Here is a 23,942-nt window from a genome sequence, read left to right as displayed (position 1 = left end):
TGGATATGTTCCATTTGTTTGAGACATCATCTCCAATTCTAGTCTTACTTATTAATATGTTTTCCTCTACCTCTTCACACCAAAAATTGCAAATTAAAATTTCCAACAGAGTGTCGAATTTGCATACTGAGAAAGTTTGACAATTTGAATTAATTTTGTTGTTGTGTTTTGTAGAACAAGATCCTATGTTTTGCATTTATGTCTTGGTCTTGTTGACTATTAGATTATTGTCACTTATATTTGGTGATGGTTTTCATTTGTGGTGTGCCTCACACTTTTTATTGGAGTAACAGCCTTGTGTCCTTCTTTTTCAATTATATTGTGAATGCCTTGTGAAAACGTGAATATATACCGTATTATGGACTATGTATTATAGATGTTGGATAATCTCAAACTCAAACACGGCTACTTCTGAATTAGTTGTATTTTATATTAAGGGAACAGTCAAGATATTCACATATAATGAAGTAAACATATAGACATGAGCAGCCCTCTGTCTGTCGAGAAACTATTTTTTGCACCTTACTTCCTCGACTCGACTTACCCGAAACTTCACCGTACGAGTCTGAAGCAACTCCAACACCTCGACACATTCAACCAGATCCGAATCAGTTACCAGCAGCACCCATTCCTCGTCGTCGTCAAGATACCTGAGCTGGAACTCCCCTGTTCCAAGTTCAAACCTCTTCGCCACCTCTGTGTACAGTTCAAAGCACCCTGCCGATGCCTCAAACTTGAACCTCACCGTGTTTTCTCCGTCCGTAGCTTTCACAGTGATTATGGCAGAATCTCTCCTCACATTTGTAGTTTCATCAAGACTACCAGAGCTTGATGAACTGACGTTCATCATTGGTACAGATTCAGAGATGTATGGCGAGTCAGTCACGTCAGACGATGCCTGCTTCTTGTCAATCTCATTACCGGAGCATGCTTTCCATCCACTGTTCCCAGCTTGGGGAAGGAATGGATCGTGTGGATGAGGATCCACTGATGGAGTCAACCAAGGCATCGTGTTCAAACTATCCGGCCATGATGTACTCATGTCTAATGCAGCCAACTTGGATCCATCGCCAACACCGCGGTTCGATACATCTTCCGTATCTAGAAGACATTCTTCTTCCCTTTCCACATCAATGACTACATGGGCTGCTGTGGTTTCGACAACGGCATCTGATTGTGCAGACAAACTACATCGACCGCTCAGCAAAAGATTTCTACCACAGTCGAGATTTACACCTGGAACAGATTCAAGCATGCCTTGTATCTTCTTCAAAGACCGATCGACCTTTTTTATTTTGCGGAAAGGCCATCGAGCGATTCCATGTTGCCTGCATATCCTTTTGAGAGTTGTAGGACACACTACAAAGATTTAGGACGAAATCAAGTAAGGCCTCATCAAGACTTCCAAATATGAAACGAGTATTCAACAATTTCTCTACATGTTTCGGTTATGCAACAATGATATCACAAAAAGAAAAAACAATCACTCACCACCAAGGCTACTTGCAGCATCTTTAAGGTTTCCGGAGAAGTACTTCTGAAGAACATTCAAGCTAATGTTCTTCTCACTCGTATTTCGTTTCTTCTCTGCCTAGACAAGAAACGAAACAATTCAATCACATTATCATTGAAAGGAACTCTGCAGACCAAAGACTTGATGGCAATTACCTGTTTAGAATATCTTTTGGTGGAGTGTAAGTGTAACACATCGTTTATAACCGTCTGCTCAGTCTTCGTTTCCTCGACGAATTCTGAAACTTTACTTAGACTAGTGCAGATTGTCTCAACATTAGCCAACAGGCTTCTAACCAAGAGAAGCTGCTCGTTATCCCCTTTTGTGTCTACCGGAAGAAAGAACTCTACAACATAGTCGTCTTCACCGGTGTAACTACTTCTTAGCCTGATAGCAACAGCAGCACTCAGGCCTAGTTTTCGAGCGTGATGAACTAGCGGATATTCACTTACATGAAACTCCTTCACATCGGGGTAGAAAAAGGGTCTGTTCGATTTGAGAGCTTTTCCAACTAGACCTTTCCCTTCTTCGAGGAAGTGATTCGTGCAAGTGTGCACGAATCCCTCCATACGCTCGTCGGTCGAGTAGCAGGTAGATTCCTCAAGGAAAAGTACTTGAGCTGTCTCATTAGGGATCCATGTTAAGGCGAGTGGCAAGCGATGAGAACGACAAACGGCATACAAGATGTCCTTGATTTCGGCCAATGCCGCCCTTTGATTACTCGAGAGACTCTGCAGAGATAAAACATTGTATTCATGAAGTGAATCGAGATTATGACATTATACTTCGATCAATTGATACCTGCGGAGAAAGGCGTGACGACTGTCGGCTGCTTAAATCCACGGCCTATTACGAAAACAGAGGATTAAGGAGTTATCTCTCTATAGTTCTTACTAATATACAGTAGAATTTTAGTTAAACGAATGCAATTCTCTCAAAGGGGAACAGAACGAACCTGTAAAGCACGAGATACATGTTCCATCTCCGAATCAAAACTAGATTTCTCCTCAGTAGTTACGATTTCAAGAACAGCACAACAAGATCTTTCATCTGAATCACCCTCAAACACAGGTAAAGCGATAGATCCACGAACTTTGTGATGAACCGCGTGCTGCACCCTCAAGTACTCAGCTTTATTGTAGTACATCAGGTTCGAAGTCCACTCCGGAGCCTTTGAGGTGAAGACACGGCCGGGAAGCCCAAGAAGAGTGCTCGCTTCGGGCTCAGCAGCAAAAGAAAACAGTCTGGAAATCTCACGATACTCACACAGCCGCCCGTCGTGTAAATACGGCTGTCCAGCCGTGGTCAGGACGCACTCGTCGCCATTCTTCAGTGGGACCCACACCTGGGCCAGAGCACCCTCTCCGAACGAACGTATGCAGAGATGCAACGCCTTCAGCAGCTTCTCATCCAGAGATGGCCTAAGAGGCCTTGATATCACACTTCTCTCCACGTCACGTTTCTTCGAGCACTTATTCATCTTCCCGTTCGGATCACTGATGCCATCCTTGTCCATCTCTTGCAACGCCATCGCACCACCTTCAAACGACACCTTGTCATCGTAGCCTCCTTCCATCGAGTTCACTTCATCGAAGGGTGATAAATTCGTGGAGGGAAACATATGATCTGATAAGTTACTAAAGCTGATTGACCATTCATCGTGTTCCTCATAGTTCATCAGCTCGACAATGCAGCTCGAGAAGTAGTCGGAATCCAGTGCAACGGTACCTTCCATCTATAAGTACCCAACAAATGGAAGCTTAGTATATAAAGCAAAGATTTCTAAGCAATTTCCCCCAATTTCTAGCTCTATTATCCTAATAAATCATATTTACTACAGATTAAAATCTCCCATCCATTTCCCCCAATTTCTAGCCCTAATTTTTCAATCAATCTGCTATGTATCAAAAAGCTCATACCTTCAACTAATATCAACTCAAATTGGTGGATTTTACCCAATTTACAAATACATGCTCATTTTGATCTGATCTAATACAAGAAATGACTCTCTAACTCTCTATCAAATAACTGATCTTCTTCGATTTTAAACTATTTGCAGAAATACAAAAACGAAACAAACAACGAGAATATTCCTTCGGAGTATAAATATTGCAAATCAATGAGAGAGAATAAAACAATTGAAATCAAAACGTACAGTAAAACGAGGAGCTGGAGAAGACTTTTTGTCGAATATGTGGAGTGCATTAATGGCTGATTCTCTCTGCTTGGAGATTCATCCCTGTTTGATTGATCTGGGTTTGGATTTAACAATTGGGAAAGTGCTCGAGCTCGCAAAGTCAGATTTGCAGTCGCTATCGCACAGCAATGACGGGATCTTTCCTCGATTCTTGGAAATTGGAATCCAGCGGGTTTTTAGATTCCAACCACGCGTTGCACTGATAGGAATCTTGGGCTGAGCTGTCACGTCATGTCTGAATGATTAATTATTTTATCATTTTATTAATTAGGTGATTAGAATTGTTTAGTGCGCTCAAACTTAGAAAATATCAGGCGCTAAAGAATTATGTGGCAACGTGGCGTCTTGCTTGCGCATTGATGTCGACAATTTGCTAGGTTAGGTTAATTATTGGATAAAATATGCATTAATTATATTTTATAATTCAAAAAAATTTAAAAAATTATACACAAATATCATAATATTATGAACGTTCCCTATACTATATATATGTCTATATTTTTTTAATTAAATGTATAAATAAATTACATTTTTTCTAAAAAAACCAAATTTTGATTGTATATTTTTATTGTAATTATTGGTATTAGAAAATTAGCAGTCATTTTGGCTAGCATGTTCATACTTAGAGCATCCACAATGGATGCCCAATCTTACGCCCGATCGGCCGAGATCGGGCTCAGGCATGATCGGGCATCTATTGCAGAGGTCGCGCATGCCCGAGGACGACCGAGAATTCGGTCGCGCCGCATCCATTGGGCAGGAGATCGGGTGCCCATTGCAGGGTCGCGCCCGATCAACGCGTTTTTAATTTTTTTTTTTTTTTCAATTCTATAAATATACCTTAATTTCACTCATTTTTCACACATCTCTCTCAACTCTCTCTCCATTGCAATATCTCTTTCACTCACTTTTCCAAAATGTTTTCCGGGGAAGATATTGGTCGGTCTATGCAACGTGCAATGTTTGCTTACGGGAACCAGATTCTCGTCGGTATTCGTGCAATACAAGAGCAAGAGCAAGCCGAACAGCAGGCCCAAGAGCAGGTCCCGAGGCCCATCCGCCGACGGACATCCGTCCGTCGAGAGCATGTCCTAGCTCATCAACGTCTGTTCGAGGACTACTTCGCCGAACATCCCCGGTGGGGCGCGCCGGTTTTTCGCCGCGGTTCAGGATGCGGCGAGAGCTGTTTCTCCAGATTGTTCACGCGTTGGAGGCGCGCGACGAGTACTTCCAGCAGCGGGAAGATGCGCCCCACAGAAAGGGTCCATCCCTGCTGACGAAGTGCACGGTTGCGCTTCGTCAGTTAGCATACGGCACTATGGCGGACATGTTCGACGAGTATCTTCACATCGGGGATATAACTGGCCGGGAGTGTTTGGTAAAATTTTGTGCGGGCATTATTGACGCCTTCGATTATTTGCGCAAGCCGAATGCCCAAGACTACCAAAACCTGCTGCGGATGCACGAAACGGTGCACGGCTTTCCTGGAATGTTAGGGAGTATTGATTGTATGCACTGGGAGAATTGTCTTGCAGCGTGGAGAGGCCAATTCACTAGTGGGTATAAAGGTACCCACCCGACGATGATCCTTGAAGCAATCATTGAACACAGTCTTTGGAATTGGCATGCTCACTTTGGCGTGGCGGGGTCTAACAACGACATCAATGTGCTGAACTCGTCCAGTCTCTTCACCGAGCAATGAAATGGCAACGGTCCGGTTATCAGCTTCACTGCCAACGGATGACAACATCATATGGGGTACTACTTAGCCAACGGCATTTACCCGAGTTGGCCAGTTTTCTTGAAGATGATCTCCTGCCCAACGGGTGCAAGGAGAGAGTTTTTGCGGCAAAGCAGGAGTCTGCACGGAAGGACGTGGAGTGAGGATTCGGTGTGCTTCAAGCGCGTTGGGAATAGTGAAAAACTACGGTATACCGAAAAATCGGTATTTTCAGTACTTTTTCGGTACGGTAAGTCCGGTATTCTGATATTTCGGTATAACTCCCCACCCCTAATTAAACCATATGTCTTCATTTTTATATCTATGCTATTGCTATTTATCAAGAATATATATAAACAAAATGTGATTTCTAAAGATTTATTAGATTCTTGTAAATTAATTTAGTTTTAATTTAAGAATTAACATTGTTAAGTGAAGTCTTGGCTATGCTACCATTTTTATTGACTTGATTAGTCCAATAGTTTTGGAACTGAGATATAAAATTAATACTAGTAATTTTTTGTTTTTGTAATTACCTCATAATGGCCAAAACTAAAACTGATGTGATACAAAATCACCTTAATTATTCAGATAAATCGGTGCTATTTAATCAACACTTAAAATAGAATGATAGTACTTTTTTGTCATATAATATTTGTTTTGACATGTTATTATTTATGCTACTGACTAAGTCAAATAATTATACATACATCAATAGCTTAGTACGCTACCAAAAAAAGACAACAATATCAATAGTTTACTATGTGATAAATCCACGACATAAAATGTCGATGTTATTGCAACCACAATCATTCCAAATATCTTGGGCTTTGTTAAAATTACCTATAATAATTATACTACTCCATATGAGTGTGTGTTATGGATAAGTTTAGTCATTCACACAATCACACATGATGACAAAACCATGCTAAATAAATTGCACACAATGACCCAATATAAAAACAAATAAAATACTAGTGTGATTGCAACTCATATATAACCATTCTTTGAGTGTGTGACACCATTATTCTATATATTAAATTCATACGTGACGCCATTTAATAATTATAAAAGGCCATTTACTAATTATTAAAAGCTTAACTAGTGTAGGATTCATATATGACAATTCACTATCACTAATAAATTATTACCTAAGTCATAGATTCTTATGCAAGCTGATGGAGCCATACAATCCACCTATGCAATATATCACTATCGTATAAAAATACTACTAATAATGTTTCTATAATTATGGGTCTTAATTTTTTTGGATATTGTATATTTATCTCTTTGGGAAAAGAAGAAATTATTTAATTAAATAATCAACTTTATGTAATGCATGCATCTGGAATTAATGTTGCAATATGTGGAACAAATAATTGGCATCTAATATTATAATCAACAAGTTGTTGTCTTCAATAAGTTTATACAATTTTCCTAGTCATTAAATAAATAAACTAGTTTTTTTTTAAATTAATTCCTAAAAAATGAGAAAATTACAATTGATGTCAAGAGAGCTTCAACTCGGCACCTCATACATTGATGTCTAAGCTTCTTGCCGCTAGGACAAAGGCTCTGAACATTCCTCATCGACGTCGGCACGGCTTGAGCTCGTTCGATTTTGATAAAAGTTTTCGATTGACCATTTTACATAAAATTGTAGGGCATGTAAATTCTATTTACATATTTTGATAACTATATGCGAAAAATATCTCAAAATATCTTTTGTTTCATCCTAACAACCTCACACATCTTAATCAAAGTTTAATTAGTTTAAGACTATAATAATACAAATCGTACTACACACACTAAGTGTCGTAATAATACCAATAAAACCAATATTTAAAGTTTTTCTACGTGAGTTGAAAATGACTTGCAATATGTATATTTTGAAGAATATTTCTAAAGTCAAATCTGAAGATATTTCTATGGTAAGTCCGAAGATATTTCTACGGTAAGTCGTAGATGCTCAAAATACAATTTTAAAAATACGATATTATTTTTAAAAAAAATTGCAAAATTTTTCAAACCGTTTATTTCACACTATATTCTATCCCGATTATTTTTCTAAACCAAATTTGCAATTATGTCAATTTTTTGCAACTCTACTTAACAGTCAGGCTATATATAAAATATAACTAATTCTACATTAAATTTAATTATTATAGATAATAATATTTTAAAATATATTTGATGTTAGAGCTTCCACTTAAATATGGAGTTTGCGATTAAATTTTTATTTTACCTCAATTTTTCCATAAACCGTATTATTGGGCCCAACATCCACTAAATGACCCAATACTATTGTTATATAAAATTAAATTATATGAGTGAAGCCCAAATTTAATAGCCCATTTTTTAACATTTCAAAATTTTAAATATGGTGTTGTCACATTCGAATAATGAAAGAAATAATTATACAAAATTAATATTGTTGTTGAAGCAGATAAAGATAAGAGATTTCGAACACTTATTTTCATCCTTTAATGACAATTTATCATTGGAAGGACAAATAGCAATTAATTTAGAATCTTGACCCCATTATGTGAGAAAAAGAAAGACTCGACAGTATAATTAAAATTAATTACACTAATAGGTAAATCAAAATTTGAACCCATGCTAATTTGATGCAAAATAATTACAGTATATTTTGTGTTTTCTGTGTATCATATTCAAGTACAATAACAAACTTTACCGTTAATATATTATTTTCTATCAATAAAAATATTTCAACTATATTAATAGACTGAAGAATAAATTTGGAGGGTGTACTTCAATAAAAACTATTCTTAAAGATTGAAAATCTTGGAACTCTCGAATTTGTTATCGAGAAATTAAAAAAAAAAATTGTATCATGATATTATTTGCCGTAATTTTTTCATTAGTGAGAAATAACAAACTCGAGGTAAAATTCGTAATATTATTTGTCAATTTCAAAGTTCATGGGAAAAACCAATTTTTAAAAAATTTCATGATATTAGGTGTCAATATACCTTTACGTTATGGCTTTAATTAGCCAGTAATTTAACACACGATCTGATTCACCCAATTCAATTTCTGGATTTTGTATTAATTCGAAATATTGGTGAAATATTTTATATATACTAACTAATTACCCTTATTTTGATGAATAATAGATCCCCTAAATATTATATCGCCACTTTGAAATTTGTTGTATTTATTTATTTGGACCAGTTAACAAGTTCTATAACAAAGAGACGAAAATTATATATTTATATGAGTGTTCTATTAGCATAAAATATGACAAAGTAATAAAAAATTTCAATTTATAGAATCACACAAACAACAATAATTTAAGATCTATTTACTTAAATTATAGAATGTCATTTCAAATTGACCTTTTGTGTATGCAAAAATTTAAAAATATAGCATTCCACATTTTAGACTTTCTACTTACAAATGATTGATATATAAAATTATTTAATATATAAAATTATATACTAATTTAGAAAAATAGTGGAAAAAAAGGAAAGAGAAGAAAAGAAAAGAAAGAAAGAAAAAAGAAACGATCTTTGCGTGTTAATGGCGCCTGAGGTCGTAAACGCTATTCCTCAATCTCTGTTAGTCAGAGATTTTTCAATTTTCGCATTCAGCAGGTGCATTTCTCTTTGTTGCATTTCTCCGGTTTAGGTGTTCGCATCCATTCCCCCAAAATATTTGCGTTTTTTGTGATTGCAATTCATCTTAAAACGATCATTTCTGTGAAGGAGTGCGATTTAGGGTTTTTTAAAACCTTATTGAGATTGTTTGCAGTGATGTTTCAGTTTTGTGGCTGATTTTATTGGATATGTTGTTGAAATTAGATCTGATTTTGTGTCCGATTGCAGTTATTTCTGATCGGGTAGGATCGAGTCGAAAATTGCGATTGAGTGATAATGTAAGGATTATCTCCTGCTTTTGTGCTTATTTGTGATGTTTTTATGGTTTTCATGGAAATTGTGATTAATGAATTGCTGATGAACAGTTGATGATACGGTTGGAGGAGAGTGATAAGCTGAGGAGTTAATACTTTGTAGGTGAGAATAGAGGGGAGTGGGGTTTAGGTGATGTCTTTCGACGCAGGCGAGAGGCAATGGAAATGCGTAGCTCCAGTGAGTTTTCAGAGAGTGAGTTCGATTGTGCGCGATATTGGGGAGCCTTGTCTATATCAGTCACCATTAAAGGTTGTGTCGACTGTAAGAATCTCAGCACTTTTCTTCATGTTGCAAGAAATGCTATTACTTGATCTGAATGACTGGATGATTATGCTGAACACTCGGGCAGGGTGATCATGACGAATATATATGAGTTGTTGTATCTTATCTTTGGTATAGGCTTTGTATGATCCTTTTCCTTCTGTCAGTTATGTATTGAGATGAAAATTGTACATGTTTGTATGAGTTATATCATGTTGCATGTTGATCATTGGCTAAGTTATTACTGGTGGTAACCTGGAAAATCTCGTAACTTTAAGTGGCCGATAAGTTCTAGATATACTTGATCATAAGCAGTTTCAAAAACACAATTGTTCTATCATGTTGTGACTCAAGCAGGTACATGTTGATGGGGTGTATCTTTTTGGTATTGTAGGTTTAGGATTATATATTGGGATTGGTGTTATTCTTACAATCAACTTTTCCTTTCTTTTGATTTTTGGACTATACAGGCAGGAAAGATGCTTAAGCCAGATAAGTGGCAGTCAACCTTTGACAGCAATGGAAAAATTTCTGGTTTCCGGAAAGTGCTGAAGCTAATCATTTTGGGGGTAAGTCAAATATGATTTTGCAGGTTCCCATCTCCTATTTCTGCTGTCTTATTATAGATATCCTTGCCAGAGTGTAGACCCATGGCTAATTTTGTATTGGGTAGTTTTTCCTATTAATAATTTAAATACCAATACTATGCTCTCTATAGTTTTTTTCCATCTCTTTTAACTTACCATGAATGTTTTCTTTCACTGAATTTTCAGGCCTGGCTTTCTTTTACCTTTTTACTCTTGGAGTGCCTTGTTATATCTATGGCTAAATAAGCTCTAAAAATGTCTATAGCCACTTTTAGTGAGATTGATTACAGTGGTCCATCCCAAAACCTATATATTAAGTAATCAAGTGTCTCTTTGTACTTTAATGTCAGGGTGTTGATCCCTCCATACGAGCTGAAGTCTGGGAATTTCTTTTGGGTTGTTATTCATTGAGCAGCACTGCTGAACATAGGAAGCAATTAAGAGCTGCTAGGAGGTAATGAATACTTTTAACACCAGTTTAGTGCTAAGCTAGTGACATCACTCTTTTGTTCCTTTTATAGTTTAAAGTAATCGAGCACTTTTGATGTGTCTTATTCTTCTGTGCTGAGTGCTCAGGTCCTGCACTGACTGCTTGCATTCAATAGGTTTTAAAGAGTTTTATCTTGTAGTCTAATTTAGGATGTACTATCTCTGTTTCCAGTCATTTCTGAAGTCATTTTGAATTAACCGCAAACCTTTCGCAGAGAACGTTACAGAGACCTTGTTAAGGAATGTCAAGTGATGCACTCTAGCATAGGAACTGGTTCCTTGGCTTATGTCGTAGGGTCTAAAGTCATGGATATGAGGCTGAGTTCTCAAGAAGAAAGAAGGGATGCTGAAGATCAAACTGAACGAATTTCGAAAAGCAAAGATGTTAGTTGTGCTTTAGATGGAAGCTGTACAGATAAATTTGATACATGTTTGGAGGAAAACTCTAATGATTATGGTGACCTTGTATCTGTCCGAAGAAGCACCATGGGAGGAGCATATGATTCCTCTAGTTATCCACCTTCTCCTGATCCATGCAATTACAGTTCCCCAAATGCGTATGGACCACATGACTCCGATTATGGATCTGAAAGTTATTTGGACTTCCCAGCTTTACCCTTTACTAATTTGTTTGAAGACAAAAATAACAAAGACGGTGATGCAGTTAGGTTTCCGGATCACACAAACTCAACTAGGCGTAAATTGAGATATGAAGATGATCATATGCACAGTTTTCAGATTGAAAATAATGCAGATCTTATAGAGGAATTAAATAGTTTGTCATCTAATGATGTCTCTCCACACACTAATTCTAATGGTGAAACTATTCTCCCTGACACGCGTGAGTCGCCTCGGTCAAATGATGTGGAATGCAAAGGACCAAAGCACAAAATTAGGATATCAGATGTACCAGATATACCTGCCAAATATGTAAACACAGCCCAGGGAGGATCTGCTAATGGAGATAAAGTCTCTGAATGGCTTTGGACACTGCACCGAATAGGTAAAAAAAAGTACTTTGATTTTCATTATCCTTTTTGAATTATGTTAACCACCCTATGTTATCATTTCCTGGGGCTAAATAAAACTTCTTCCCCCCAGTTGTTGATGTTGTCAGAACAGATAGCCATCTTGAGTTTTATGAGGACCCAAAAAATTTAGCTAGAATGTCGGATATTCTTGCTGTTTATGCATGGGTTGATCCTGGAACAGGATATTGCCAAGGTCACATGTTACTTCTTTTTTTATTTCACCATATCATCCATTTTAGTTATGGACATAGCATTTACATAAGAATATTTCTGATCTGCAGGGATGAGTGATTTATTATCCCCTTTTGTGGTTCTTTTTGATGATGATGCCGATGCTTTTTGGTGCTTTGAGATGCTCATAAGGAGAATGGTACATATATGTCAAGATTTTCTTATACTCACCTTTGCCTTTTATGAATTTCTACTCCTTTTGTTTGCTAAATATCAATGTTCTTCAGCGTGAAAACTTTACAATGGAAGGGCCAACCGGTGTCATGAAGCAGTTGCAAGCACTCTGGCATATTTTAGAACTTACAGACAGGGAAATTTTTTCTCACTTGTCTCACATAGGTGCTGAAAGCCTTCACTTTGCTTTCCGCATGCTGCTGGTACTCTTCCGCCGGGAGTTATCCTTCAATGAAGCTCTTTGTATGTGGGAGGTCTGTGCCTAAATTTCTGCATCATTACCATCTTGTATCATCTGATCATGAACATGCTGTTGAGACAGTGATATTTTTTTTGTTATTGCAAAAGATAAGGTGGGATGGTTACATTAGAGAGTATGTCTGAAAGAGATAACTCACAAATTAATTTTCTCACACTTAGTTGTTTTTCCCTCTCAGATGATATGGGCTGCTGATTTTGATCTGTCCCTGACCTGTCTTCTGGATGACAACCACCTGGATGTATTGTCCATACACTTACCTAAAGAAACCGAGGCTGAATCAGGAGAAGATAGCTCTGATAGTAACAATGTTGGTCCGAAGGCTGGGATACAAGAAAAACATGGGACAGCAGAGTGTCCCATGCCTGACGACACAGGGATTGGATCTGGATCCACCACACCTTTTTGTGGGTTGGGAAAGCCGTTCTGGTCGAGGAATGAACAATTCCATATCCGTACCCTTTTATCAACAAAAAATGGTGATGATGAACTGCCTGTTTTCTGTGTAGCGGCTATTCTCGTTATGAACCGTAACAAAATAATCAGAGAAACTCATTCAATTGATGATCTAATAAAGGCACGTGACTTAAATTCTTTAGTCTGTGTAATAATGCCTCTTCCAGCTCTTCATATTTATCTGTTTGGCATATTAGTACAATTTGTGATATCTGGTTTAGGCCTTCATTGATGATACAGTGCTTTTTTGGAAGCTTAGCTAGAATGCATTGTAACATTATTCGTGGCTGACCTCACACATAGTTTTATGCCTCTGCATTTTCTCATTCATTTCCTTTGCTTTTGGGTGTTGAAAGCATTTGTTTCCCTGTCAATTTCCATTTCTTTTTTTGCAGTTGGCCTTATATAGAATTTGTGGCCTGCATTTTCTCATTCGTTTCCTTTTCTTCTAGATGCATAGAGCATTTGTTTCCTTGTTTAATACCCTTCCTTTTCCATATGATTGTCCCTCCTCGGCATAATAGGGTTCATTTTTTGCTGATAACTTTTAGGGTGCTTCAATAGGTCGTGTATTAATTGAATATTTGCATATGGCAAATCAGTCTCTACACATGTTGACTCTGTTCTTTTTCTTGATTTTCACATCTTATTTGATACATTTTGCAGATATTTAAGAATAATATATTTATATGTTGAAAATCAGAATCCTGTTCTCACTCTTGTCTCACATCCTACTTGAAACATTTTACAGATATTTAATGATAATATATTGAAGATCAGAATCAAGAGATGTGTACAAACTGCCATCAAACTACGGAAAAAGTACTTTTACAAGGTTGGTACTTGGTCCAGTTAGTTGCCTGTGCTATTTTTGTCATCTATCTGCACAGTTTTCTTATATCTTGTTTTCTGGAACCTGGAGTTCATAAAGGATGTGTTTGTATGGAAGGACATGGAGACTGGTTTTAGAACCACTGTTGCAAATCAATTTTATGGTTTTGTTTGAAAAATGATTTTCTTTGAAATCGACCCATTCTAAGCTTGCCCATTTTGGACATTTTTAAAAATGACGTAGGTGGATTTTGATCTTCACTTTTACATTGAGTCCTTTGAATTAACTATCCTACAATCAACCTCTTAAATCTAAATTCAACCTTGGTACTCTTCTTTTTTGTTTATTGCAATTTATTTTGTTTTAAATAACTGCATTTCAGCACTGGTAAGTTGAGACAAAAATGGCTTAGAGTCCTGATTTTGCAGCATCGCGCAGATACCCCTCCAAATTCGAAGCATTAATGTTTGCCTTCCCTCATTTGTAAAGCTATATATTTTCTATGGATATATCTTCTGATGTATAAAACCACTCATGATTAACTATGTCAGAGGCTTAATTTAAGTGTCAAGCATCTTTAGCTTGTTTCTGTTCTTCCACTCATCCCTACCGTGCTAATCTTTCCGTCTTCCTTGAAACAGCTTATCAAAAGTAGGAGTCCAGCAGCTCAGAATGAGAGTTAAATTCTGATCTTCGATACATTAGAGATACTTTTCCTCGGAGCCTTGAGTCCCTGCAGAATGTTTGAGAATTAATGTTTTGGGTAGCAACTATTTCTCTTCATAGACCCTTGGAGGAACTGTTAGCCTACAAAAATTAAATAAAAATCATGCCTGTTTGTGTGCCTCCAAGGAGCATTCCCCATCTTTCTGAAGGTATCGTAATCTTTTATCTGTGTTCGTACGTGTTCTATATCTGCTGTATTATCATTCCCTTATGAAGATGACTGAATTTGGATTTTGGCACGATCTCGTTATAACATAGTAATATTGATATTTGCATTCACCACCATCTCAGTCATGCTGACGCTTACTGTCGGTTTCAGCTCTATAGGTGGCTTCGTTTTTGTTTCCGTTGAAGGACTACGAAGTGATGCAAGCTAGAACATTAGACACTTGAAAAAAGGTTTCCTCAAAATGGTGATGCAGGTTAGGACAATAGACACTGGAAATGGAAAAAATGTTGCTTATATTCGAAAAGAGTGGTTTATATCTTCAATTTTGATTTTTGATCATGTCAAAACTATCCCAGTTATTAAAGAAATATATATACTAATAGAATCATGTGTAGTCCATTTTCTTAGACGAAGTAATTACATGTAGAAAGTTTTCCACTCTTTATTAATTCTACTTTTATTTGGAGTAAATTATTGTGCCTAACTATTGAAAGGTGCCCATTACTCTTTTAATTATTTATTTATGATGTGTCTCATCCACTTACATGGACATGCACTCACAATAAATCTAGATATTTATTAAACAACATGTTTATTCTTTTCTCTTTATATAAAATATTTTTGTGAGACCATAAAAGATGTCTCTATCCTCTATGTGTGTACAATATGTCACGAAAGGGTCTTTCTAGCATACTAGATCATGGCTAGGATTGTGACCAACATTATATTAGTATATGATCTAAGAACATATGATATGATTGGTCTATTTTTATTTTTATTATTTGCTTTCTATAAAGTAGACCATAGTTAATGGACATATGTCACTTCATCGCTTAGTGCAAGTAAATTTATTTAATATTTTTCGTCGTGTGATAACATTCAAACTCCATATCCTATGATTCGATTCGTATCTTAAACATGTTAAAGTGAAAACCCCAAATGCAATTTCAAAATACTACTATATGCTAAAGTGAAAGGGACTTGACAAAGTACTCATATGTTTTGTTCGACATTATCTTCTTTCTTTTCAAAATATCTCTTAATTTTAATCGAAAAACTATACAATAAAAGGGTAATAATAAATTCTAGTGTCATTGTTCCATGTCTCACCTACGTCAATTATGATTATATAAATTTCATATAAATATATCATATGACCCATACCAAATAATGCATTAAAACTCATTATATTCAAATTAAGTATGATAACTTCACCATTTTCGAAAATTAAACGGTTGAAATTATTTTGCATTTTTTTCTCTATACTTATTAAATTGGGGCACTATTTTTCATAGTATTTTCCAATAGTAAAAAATGACTTTCACAATACCACAACACCACCACCTTTGATTTAATAAGAAAAGGTCGAGATCCACTATTTTTCAATGTAAAAACAAAAAGAAATTATTTTCTAAAAGGTTATGCATAGAAAAAATATGATGACATTATACTATGTTGTTAGATATATCAAATTTTCAAAAGAGTAAAGGCCAAATGTGGATCCTAACATATGGTTGTTTTATTAATTTGGTCCTTAACATTATTTTTTGGATTATTTGGTCCCTCACAAATAAACTCAGACTCGAATCGGTCCTCACTTAACAGAACCGTAAAAAAATAGACGGTGCAACCACCAACAGTCGGCTGAACAGCGCCGCTGCTGTTACTGTTCCGAGCAGCCATCGCCGCCAGTGCTACTGCCGATTACTCTTCATCCGAGGTTGCCGCCGTCGCTCAACAACCCCGACAACACTCGAACAAACCCAAAAATGCCCGCATTCACCCCAAAAGATAAGTTCTCTTTACAAAAATTATGTTCTTTTCGCAATTTTCGATTTGGCCGTGGAGGTGTTCGATTGGTTGTGTTATTTGTTCGAGTTATGTTTTCGATTCTCAATTGATTTATATGCTATGAATTGGTAAATTGAGAGGGGAGGTTTATACCTTTTGTCAAAACTTGAATTGTGGTGATCAATGTGGAGGACAAAGAGATCCCTATGATTTATGTCAAAAGAATTTGAGTATGCTTGAAAATTCGAAAGAAATGGTGGAGACAAATTACCTAAGGTTGGATCTGAGATTGGTCGTGCTCCTCTGTTTCTCTTCCCTTGAATTTGCAGTTGATATGAAACTGTGGTGTTGCCGATCGTGGAATGGAGAGTGTTTGTGAGATTGTGAATTTCAGGGAAAGATGAGAAATCGTGTAGTCAAATTGCAATCACCGTCTATTTTTTGACGGTTCTGTTAAGTGAGGACCGAATTTATTTGTGAGGGACCAAATAATCAAAAAGATAATATTAAAGACCAAATTAATAAATCGGTTATATGTTAGGGACCATATTTGACCTTTATTCTTTTCAGAATAAAGCTAAAAACATATCCTTTTCCCAATTGAAGTAGAATTTCTTGAGCTAACCCGCTTTGGTCAAATGGGGCGGGCCTATTGAATCCACTTTCCAGACCCGCCCGTATTTGTACCCATACCCGTATCCATACCCGTATCCGACATATATAAACGCTGGAAATATGAAGATAATCCCCCGTCTATTCAACCGGAAATCCCTAAACCTTGCCACAATCCGCCGCCGCCGCCGATACCCACACCGCCGCCGTGCCGCCGGTCACAGACCAGCTACTCGCTCCCTAGCAAAATCCGTCGCGTAAGGGTTCGAGTTCCCCTAAAATTAATTAAGGTTTTGATCCTCACAAAGCGATTTTGAACCAAGTAGGATAGGTTTTTTTCGTTATTATGTTCTAAATTGGAATATCTAATGTATGTTTCGTTTGTAATTTCACTTATTCTGCTTAATTTTGCAGCTATCTGGAGTTGGTTGAGTAAAATTTGATTTTTAGGTGCTTTCATTAGAGTGTTAATACAACTCATATGCCCCAGTTTTGCTTTTTAGAGATGGAAAAAAATCTGTGCTTATGTCCTTTTAGTTTGTGATGTATTGGTGAAAAGCTAAAGTGGTCTAGATTTTGAGGTAGAAAGGCAAAAATATTATCTTTGTAGAAAAATATGGATGTTTGGCTTAATATTAAGGAGTTATAGAGTTTTTAGATGTGGCTTGGTCGGAATATAGTGTGTTATTCAGCTCATTGAAAGTGGCTATACTGACTAGTGATGAAATGTTAAGAAGAGTGTCTCGTTGGGTAGTCTTTCGTGTTGTCCCAGTTAATAGTGAGCTGCGCATCAATTTGTAATTAGGATTTTATATGTTGCTTTATGTTACTATGAAATTACACTGTGCTCGTCATTTATTTCAGCTCGAATTTAATCTTCCATCATATATTTGAATCATTTGATGCAATAATGAAGCTAATTTGATTGCCATGAATTGATTCTATAACTGGGCGAGCTGGCTGTTGCTCTGTTAGCAATTTTACTTGAAATACCAATGTGTATCTTCTTCTTCTTGTTGTTGTTGTTGTCAACCATATGAACGCTAGAATTCGTTCTTGCAGTTGCAAACAAAAGGTTTTCACTGAAAAGCATGTCTGACTCTGAGAGTAAGGCAGCTGTAGGGCTTTCGTGGCAACCTAAACTCGATTTATTTTCAACAACCAAAAAGGAAAAAAGTCTGGCTGATGAAGGTTCCCTCTATAAACCTGAATCTCAGCTCGTTGATGGCCTTTTCGTTCCTCCCAATGATCCCAGAAAGCTGAACAAAATGGCTAGGAAACAAGTAAAGGACACTGCTGGAAAGAATTGGTACTCAACGCTTCTATTTCCTCCTTAAACTCCATTAGCTTATTTATGTAGGGCCTAAACGCTTTTCGTTTTGTAATATGAGCTTTCCATATGTTTGTGACAGGTTTGATATGCCCGCACAAACTATAACTCCGGAGCTTAAAAAAGATCTCCAGCTATTGAAGGTTCTGATACCTGTCTTTTTCCCGTGTATTCTCACAATTATTTATTCTTTATCAGCCAATTCTTATCATGTGAAGCTGGGTAGTTGCTCGATGATTTTCTGTTGTTACTTGCTAGTGTAATTGTTTTTGTGTGTGTGATCTTTTATGCATGCAAAAGCCTTGTTTCATGTGCAGCTTTATGAATCTATAGCAATTAATTTAGAAATGTTAATTTCTTGATCAAAATTGAGACGTTGATTGTTGCAGTTAAGAAGTGTGATAGATCCAAAGAGGCACTATAAGAAAGGAGATTCAAAAACACTTCCCAAGTATTTCCAGGCAAGCCTAACCCCTAATGTTATCAACAGTGATATATTCCATTTCTCCCGAATACTCTAGTGGTTATTGATTGAGCTATTTGCTAATTTATCAGGTGGGTACTGTGATAGAGTCGACATCCGAGTTCTTCTCTGGCAGACTTACTAAAAAGGAGAGAAAAGCCACTCTTGCTGATGAGCTTCTTGCTGACAGCACTTTCCACCAATATAGGTATGTGATGTTTGTTATGCAGTGCACTTCACCTGTCCTGTTCGTCCTAAAATGCGTAAAAAGCAAAAGTGATGCATGCATATTGTTGTAGTGTGTTGCCTTTTTTCATCAAGAAAGCTTGTACTCATTCATGTGAAGTTCGGAACATGTCATGCCTATTGCCTGTCAATCTACATCTGCTACTTAAAAGATGTAAACAAAATCAAGCCAGCCATGATCGACTAGACTGCTAATTCGTCTTGCTTTCCGCCATTGTGATGCAGGAAACGCAAAGTTAGGGAGATTGAGGAGAAAAACCGGCCCGCTGGAGTGGACAAGTGGAAGAGGAATAAGTTCAAGAAGCATGGAAGGAGCAATGGAAAGAAAAGCAGGCACTGATACAGAAGCAGATCGACAAACAATGGACGTTCCTTGTCAAATTTTGCTGCTTTTGGTAGCAAGTTTGGTCTCTAATTGGAAGTGTATGCATCAAATTTTGTGGTTGATATATTCAGCTTTTGGATTAAGATATTGTGTTATGTTTGATTTCTCTCTTTGTGTGAGGATTTTACATGAAGGAGAAGATTATATATACTTGATGTAGGTGTTCGGTTTGCAAGATAAAATAATACCAAGATACAATCTAGGACTGAGTTGTGTGATTATTTTAGTCATAGGGGGTTAGCCATGACTAATTATCTCATGATTATCCATCTAGGATTGAGTTGTGGGATTGAATCTCATTAACCAAACACACAACAAATTTAATCCCGGATACAATCTTGCAAGACGAACACCCCCGATGTGTACTATCTGTATTTAATCAATTTCAATTCTTTGATACATGAAAAAGAGAAGAAAAAGTTGTAATCTTTAGAGACAAATGAGGATGTTTGATCTAAATTTCAATAGACATTTCCGGTAACTTGATGAATTATAAGAAAATTTTATAAATAATTGGACTTGAGCATGATGAAAATATATAACTAGAAAATGAAAAAGAACATTTTTTTAAAGAACACTTCACTCAATTTCTGTTAGCATGATTCTGGTTTGAACACATCATCTTCTATTTTGGGCAAAAAATTATGAAGATTTACGAATAGTTGGGTAACAACTAATTCACTCAACTATTTATCATTTCAATAATTATTACATCACATGACTTTGTTTCTGATGTTACATGTTTATTCTGACCTAAAAGTTCGTTAACACTTGAAACATATCGGGCTAATAATTAATCACAATAAACATAAAGACGAGATATAACAAGATTTGTTAAATAAGATAAGAAATGCGGACTTCGTGTCAAGATAAGCTCGGATGAAGGTTTTTTCGTTGTTGTTTGGTAGACAAGAAATTATCTAGATTTTGTATTAATAAATCATAATAAATGAGGTAGAAATGCTATCCGACCAAATTTGTGAGATACATATCTTTGTATTTTAAGGAAAAATTTGTCGGCTCGAATGGGCCATAGAGAAAACCACGGATTGACATAATAGGTTAACTATGATATTAAACACTTAGAAATAATCATATAAGTATTTATATCTATGCATTACTAACTTATCAAACGAGCTCTATTTGTTTTCAATCACGACATGTTTCATTTGTAATACAAATAATTATACTCAATAAACTTATTTGTAATTCACAAATAAACATATCGATACCACGAGGCTGTGGCTGGCAAAAATGGTAAAAATAGAAAAATGATTTTTATGACTTAGGTAACAATATTATATAGAAGTTAATTAGTGCTACAAATCCTATGACCGATTGTGATTTGGTACCGAATCTAGCTAGTGTTGTGGATGAATTAATTAATTTATACATGACAGAGAAAGATTGTGACAATACATATCACTTAATTTTGCTTTGAGCTCCGGCAATCCTAATTAAGAATACTTGCTTTTTACCTATGTTTTCCCTAGTAGTTAAGACAAGATTAAAATAAAATGATTAATTATATTTTATTGCCTGATTATTGGCCTAGTTTTCAAAGGGCTAATAGCTAAAAAATACACTAACTATAGACCCATTCATATTTTTACCACAAACATTAAATATAGTGGAAAAAATACTCTGTGTGGCTAATTTCGCACGTTCAAATAATATGACATAATTAAATCATCCAATGGCAATTTTAAATGATGTTAAAATGACAAATTGACATCATTTTAGATAATTAATTAAGTAGATTTTTTATATGTCTTGAATTTTTATGTATTTTTTTTAATGAAATGGTATCGTTTTGGTCTAGTTAGATATTTCGACATGCCACATCAAATCAAGTCGACATCATTTTGGACATTCCAACATGTTATCATTGACTTAATTTGAACGAAATTTGATTTTTTTGGAAAATTGACTACATGCTAAAAGTTTGTGTATTTTTCTCCATATTCAAAGTTGGTCAAAAAACTTGGATAGGCCTATTGTTGATGAATTTTTTGGCTACGAACACTTTTCAAAATAATGCGATCTTTAAAAAAAATATTTAATTCACTTAAAAATGTACATTTATTTTATGAATATTATACCATTCATTGGAGTCAAATCATCCGCTCTCTTGAATAATCACATCATAATTTGATTATAATGTACTACAAAGATTTGACTTTTGAGTGTTAAATAAGACTATTAAATTATTATTGTTATTATTATTACTACTATTATTTACAAAAAAAATAGCTTTAATGGCTTTGTATTTTATTTTTCTAGAATGATAGACGAGAACGATCACAATTTCCTATACATTTTATAATCCTGTTTGTATCTTCGAATTCTTCATAACTCCATATTTGATTTCAAAGTTAGATTATATTTATCCATTTATCTATATGCGTAGGAGCTTGTACCAAGCTATATTGACATAGAAGAACTGAAAGAAAAGTTGAAAAAGTACATAATGATTTTATATAAATCTAAAAACAATAGTGACTATCTGTCTCTTAGTGGGACAAAATATGAAGATGAGACAACTTATGTAGGTACGAGACATAGACATATGAAAAAACAATCATTTAGAATATATCATGACCAACTCTAGCTTGCACATAATATATCTAAAAGTAAAAGCACAAAAAATGCCAATTAAATTTATTAATTAAATAAATGTATACACTGTCTCCATGTGTGATAAAATGAATTAATGGAGATATTAAATAGGATAATATATTGTATATATACTTCAAAAATGGAAAAATGACATAAATAGAAATGTGTGTTATTTGTTAATATATTTACATGATCATGAATATATATCACCTTGAGGTTCCTTAAAATAAATAAAAGGACATAATTTATAGACAGTGAATTTAAAGAATTTAAAATCCACCACCAATTGAGCTGCATTTTGCAGATTTGTATTCTTTCAACAGTTGGTCATTCCCAATGAATTTTAATAATATTAACTGTAAATTTAGATCTAGACATTGGCTGTCTTTAATATTGATGGTCAATGTATATATACATGTCAATGCATGATCATTTTAAGGAATTTAAGATTTCAAGAGTCACATGCTTGCAAAATCAATAATAATTTTGCAATATAACATATTAAGTAAGCATGATGTATTAATTAGTATTCTGTTAGCCACTTTAATAACATTTAGTATAACATTATTCTTGGGTGTTTGAAAGCATCAAAATTCAAAATATTCCAATCGGTAAAACAAAGAAAAAGCTGGTGCTTATCCCATCAATCTACAAGATAAACATTGAGTTAATGCACCATTGCATCTTTTATTTATTTCAACAATCTTACTTTAAAATACATATTCTTTGTTAAATAGTTTTTATTCTTTTGTAAAATCGATGATTCAAAAATAACTAGCAATATTTTTATTTATAAATTCTGCATAATATTACATGGAAAGACTTGCTTTCAACAAAACTGTCAATATGAGAATTGATTCAAATTCCTTAATACTATAAACGGCTCCCAATATTTTGATTTATGTTTTTATATTTATTCTCAACAAAACGATTGTCACCACTTCAGCAAGTGTTACATAGACATTTAGCATCTTTTTTTTACAATGAATATTGCAAAACGTGATTTTGAAAATATACCCTAAATTTTAATTTTCAAGTGTGAAAACTCGAGAATCAAAAGTAGGATCGATTCATTCTCATAGTATAATAATTAAAATAATAGTATGTCATTTTTTTGTGTGAAAGTTTTCATATCCCGAGCAACTGTTTCAGAATTTCATTCTCTAAATAGTCAATGAGTCCACCGACGAAAATCTCGATTGCAACTATAGTAAAACCACCATGTCAAACCATAATAGTTTTCTTTTTCTTTTTCTTCAAATCGTCAAACTTAGAAGACTAAATCCAATTAAACGACTAAAAACCCACGAAAAATATATGATTACTTCTTGAAAAACTAAAATATAAATATAAACAAAAGTCCAATGATGTTCATATCATTACAAAGTGAGTGAAAATGTCAGTTTTTCCACCACATAAATATTAAAAGTACATTGCACCAGACTTTAAAGTGTGACACTTTTCCCCTGGCCAATAATAACTACGCAGGACAAAGTATAAAGAATACTCCAAATCTATCATCTTTTATAAAGGAAATAAATTTATATCAAATTAAACAAAATTAAATAAAATCCCATAGATGCTATGCTGTCGTTGCGTCAGCCCCCACTTTCCCATTTTCTCAAAAGGAAAAATCTTTTTCCTCTTCTCTCAAAACCCATAAATTCTTTCCTATCCCACTGTCAAATTCCATTTTGGAAAACAACAAAAGGCACATGCATTATGTCATGAGAAAACCCTAATTCATTTTCCTTGAAATAAAATTATGCGTAGTGCTGAAATAATGTCGTTTTGAGCATTCGTTCGCTCACAAAATAAGACTAATTATTCATTTATTCGGTTGGTTTTGATATTAAAAAAAACAACAACAAATCAAGTCAATCAATTTTTAAAAAGATAAACAATTATACCTAATT

General features: G+C 35.1%; 4 protein-coding genes across 6 annotated transcripts; 3 read left to right on the top strand and 1 right to left on the bottom strand.

Annotated features, from left to right (window-relative positions):
* Positions 1-392: 392 nt before the first annotated feature.
* On the bottom strand, positions 393-3,902 carry LOC125206484 (protein NLP9-like). Its single transcript, XM_048105763.1, has 6 exons — positions 3,669-3,902; positions 2,469-3,248; positions 2,315-2,359; positions 1,669-2,244; positions 1,492-1,591; positions 393-1,359 (listed from the first exon to the last, which is right to left on the bottom strand). Exons 2-6 carry the CDS (start codon positions 3,246-3,248, stop codon positions 509-511), a joined length of 2,352 nt encoding a protein of 783 aa, XP_047961720.1. The 5' UTR covers positions 3,669-3,902; the 3' UTR covers positions 393-508.
* A 979-nt stretch (positions 3,903-4,881) lies between these two features.
* LOC125205293 lies at positions 4,882-5,412 on the top strand. The gene has a single exon (XM_048104135.1). The coding sequence runs from the start codon at positions 4,882-4,884 to the stop codon at positions 5,410-5,412; it is 531 nt and encodes a 176-aa protein (XP_047960092.1).
* A 3,505-nt stretch (positions 5,413-8,917) lies between these two features.
* LOC125201859 (small G protein signaling modulator 1-like) lies at positions 8,918-15,051 on the top strand. 2 transcript variants are annotated; one of them, XM_048100141.1, is made up of 13 exons: positions 8,918-9,047; positions 9,279-9,328; positions 9,416-9,614; positions 10,097-10,195; positions 10,564-10,667; positions 10,918-11,705; positions 11,804-11,926; positions 12,015-12,103; positions 12,192-12,392; positions 12,576-12,974; positions 13,605-13,688; positions 14,327-14,560; positions 14,731-15,051. In XM_048100141.1, exons 3-12 carry the CDS (start codon positions 9,498-9,500, stop codon positions 14,366-14,368), a joined length of 2,046 nt encoding a protein of 681 aa, XP_047956098.1. In that variant the 5' UTR covers positions 8,918-9,047; positions 9,279-9,328; positions 9,416-9,497; the 3' UTR covers positions 14,369-14,560; positions 14,731-15,051. The 2 variants fall into 2 exon arrangements, with proteins under 2 accessions (XP_047956098.1, XP_047956096.1); XM_048100139.1 differs by having other exon boundaries at positions 9,416-9,626.
* Positions 15,052-17,117: 2,066 nt separating this feature from the next.
* On the top strand, positions 17,118-19,490 carry LOC125201535 (rRNA-processing protein fcf2-like). 2 transcript variants are annotated; one of them, XM_048099691.1, is made up of 6 exons: positions 17,118-17,240; positions 18,046-18,292; positions 18,396-18,456; positions 18,703-18,774; positions 18,869-18,984; positions 19,248-19,490. In XM_048099691.1, the coding sequence occupies exons 2-6, from the start codon at positions 18,075-18,077 to the stop codon at positions 19,360-19,362; spliced, it is 582 nt and encodes a 193-aa protein (XP_047955648.1). In that variant the 5' UTR covers positions 17,118-17,240; positions 18,046-18,074; the 3' UTR covers positions 19,363-19,490. The 2 variants fall into 2 exon arrangements, with proteins under 2 accessions (XP_047955648.1, XP_047955649.1); XM_048099692.1 differs by having other exon boundaries at positions 17,126-17,273.
* The last annotated feature ends 4,452 nt before the right edge of the window (positions 19,491-23,942 follow it).

The sequence above is a fragment of the Salvia hispanica genome, chromosome 1, assembly GCF_023119035.1.
Source record: "Salvia hispanica cultivar TCC Black 2014 chromosome 1, UniMelb_Shisp_WGS_1.0, whole genome shotgun sequence".
Taxonomy (NCBI): domain Eukaryota; kingdom Viridiplantae; phylum Streptophyta; class Magnoliopsida; order Lamiales; family Lamiaceae; genus Salvia; species Salvia hispanica.
The sequence above is the reverse complement of the archived record's forward strand: the minus strand, read 5'-3'. Positions and strand labels throughout refer to the sequence as shown.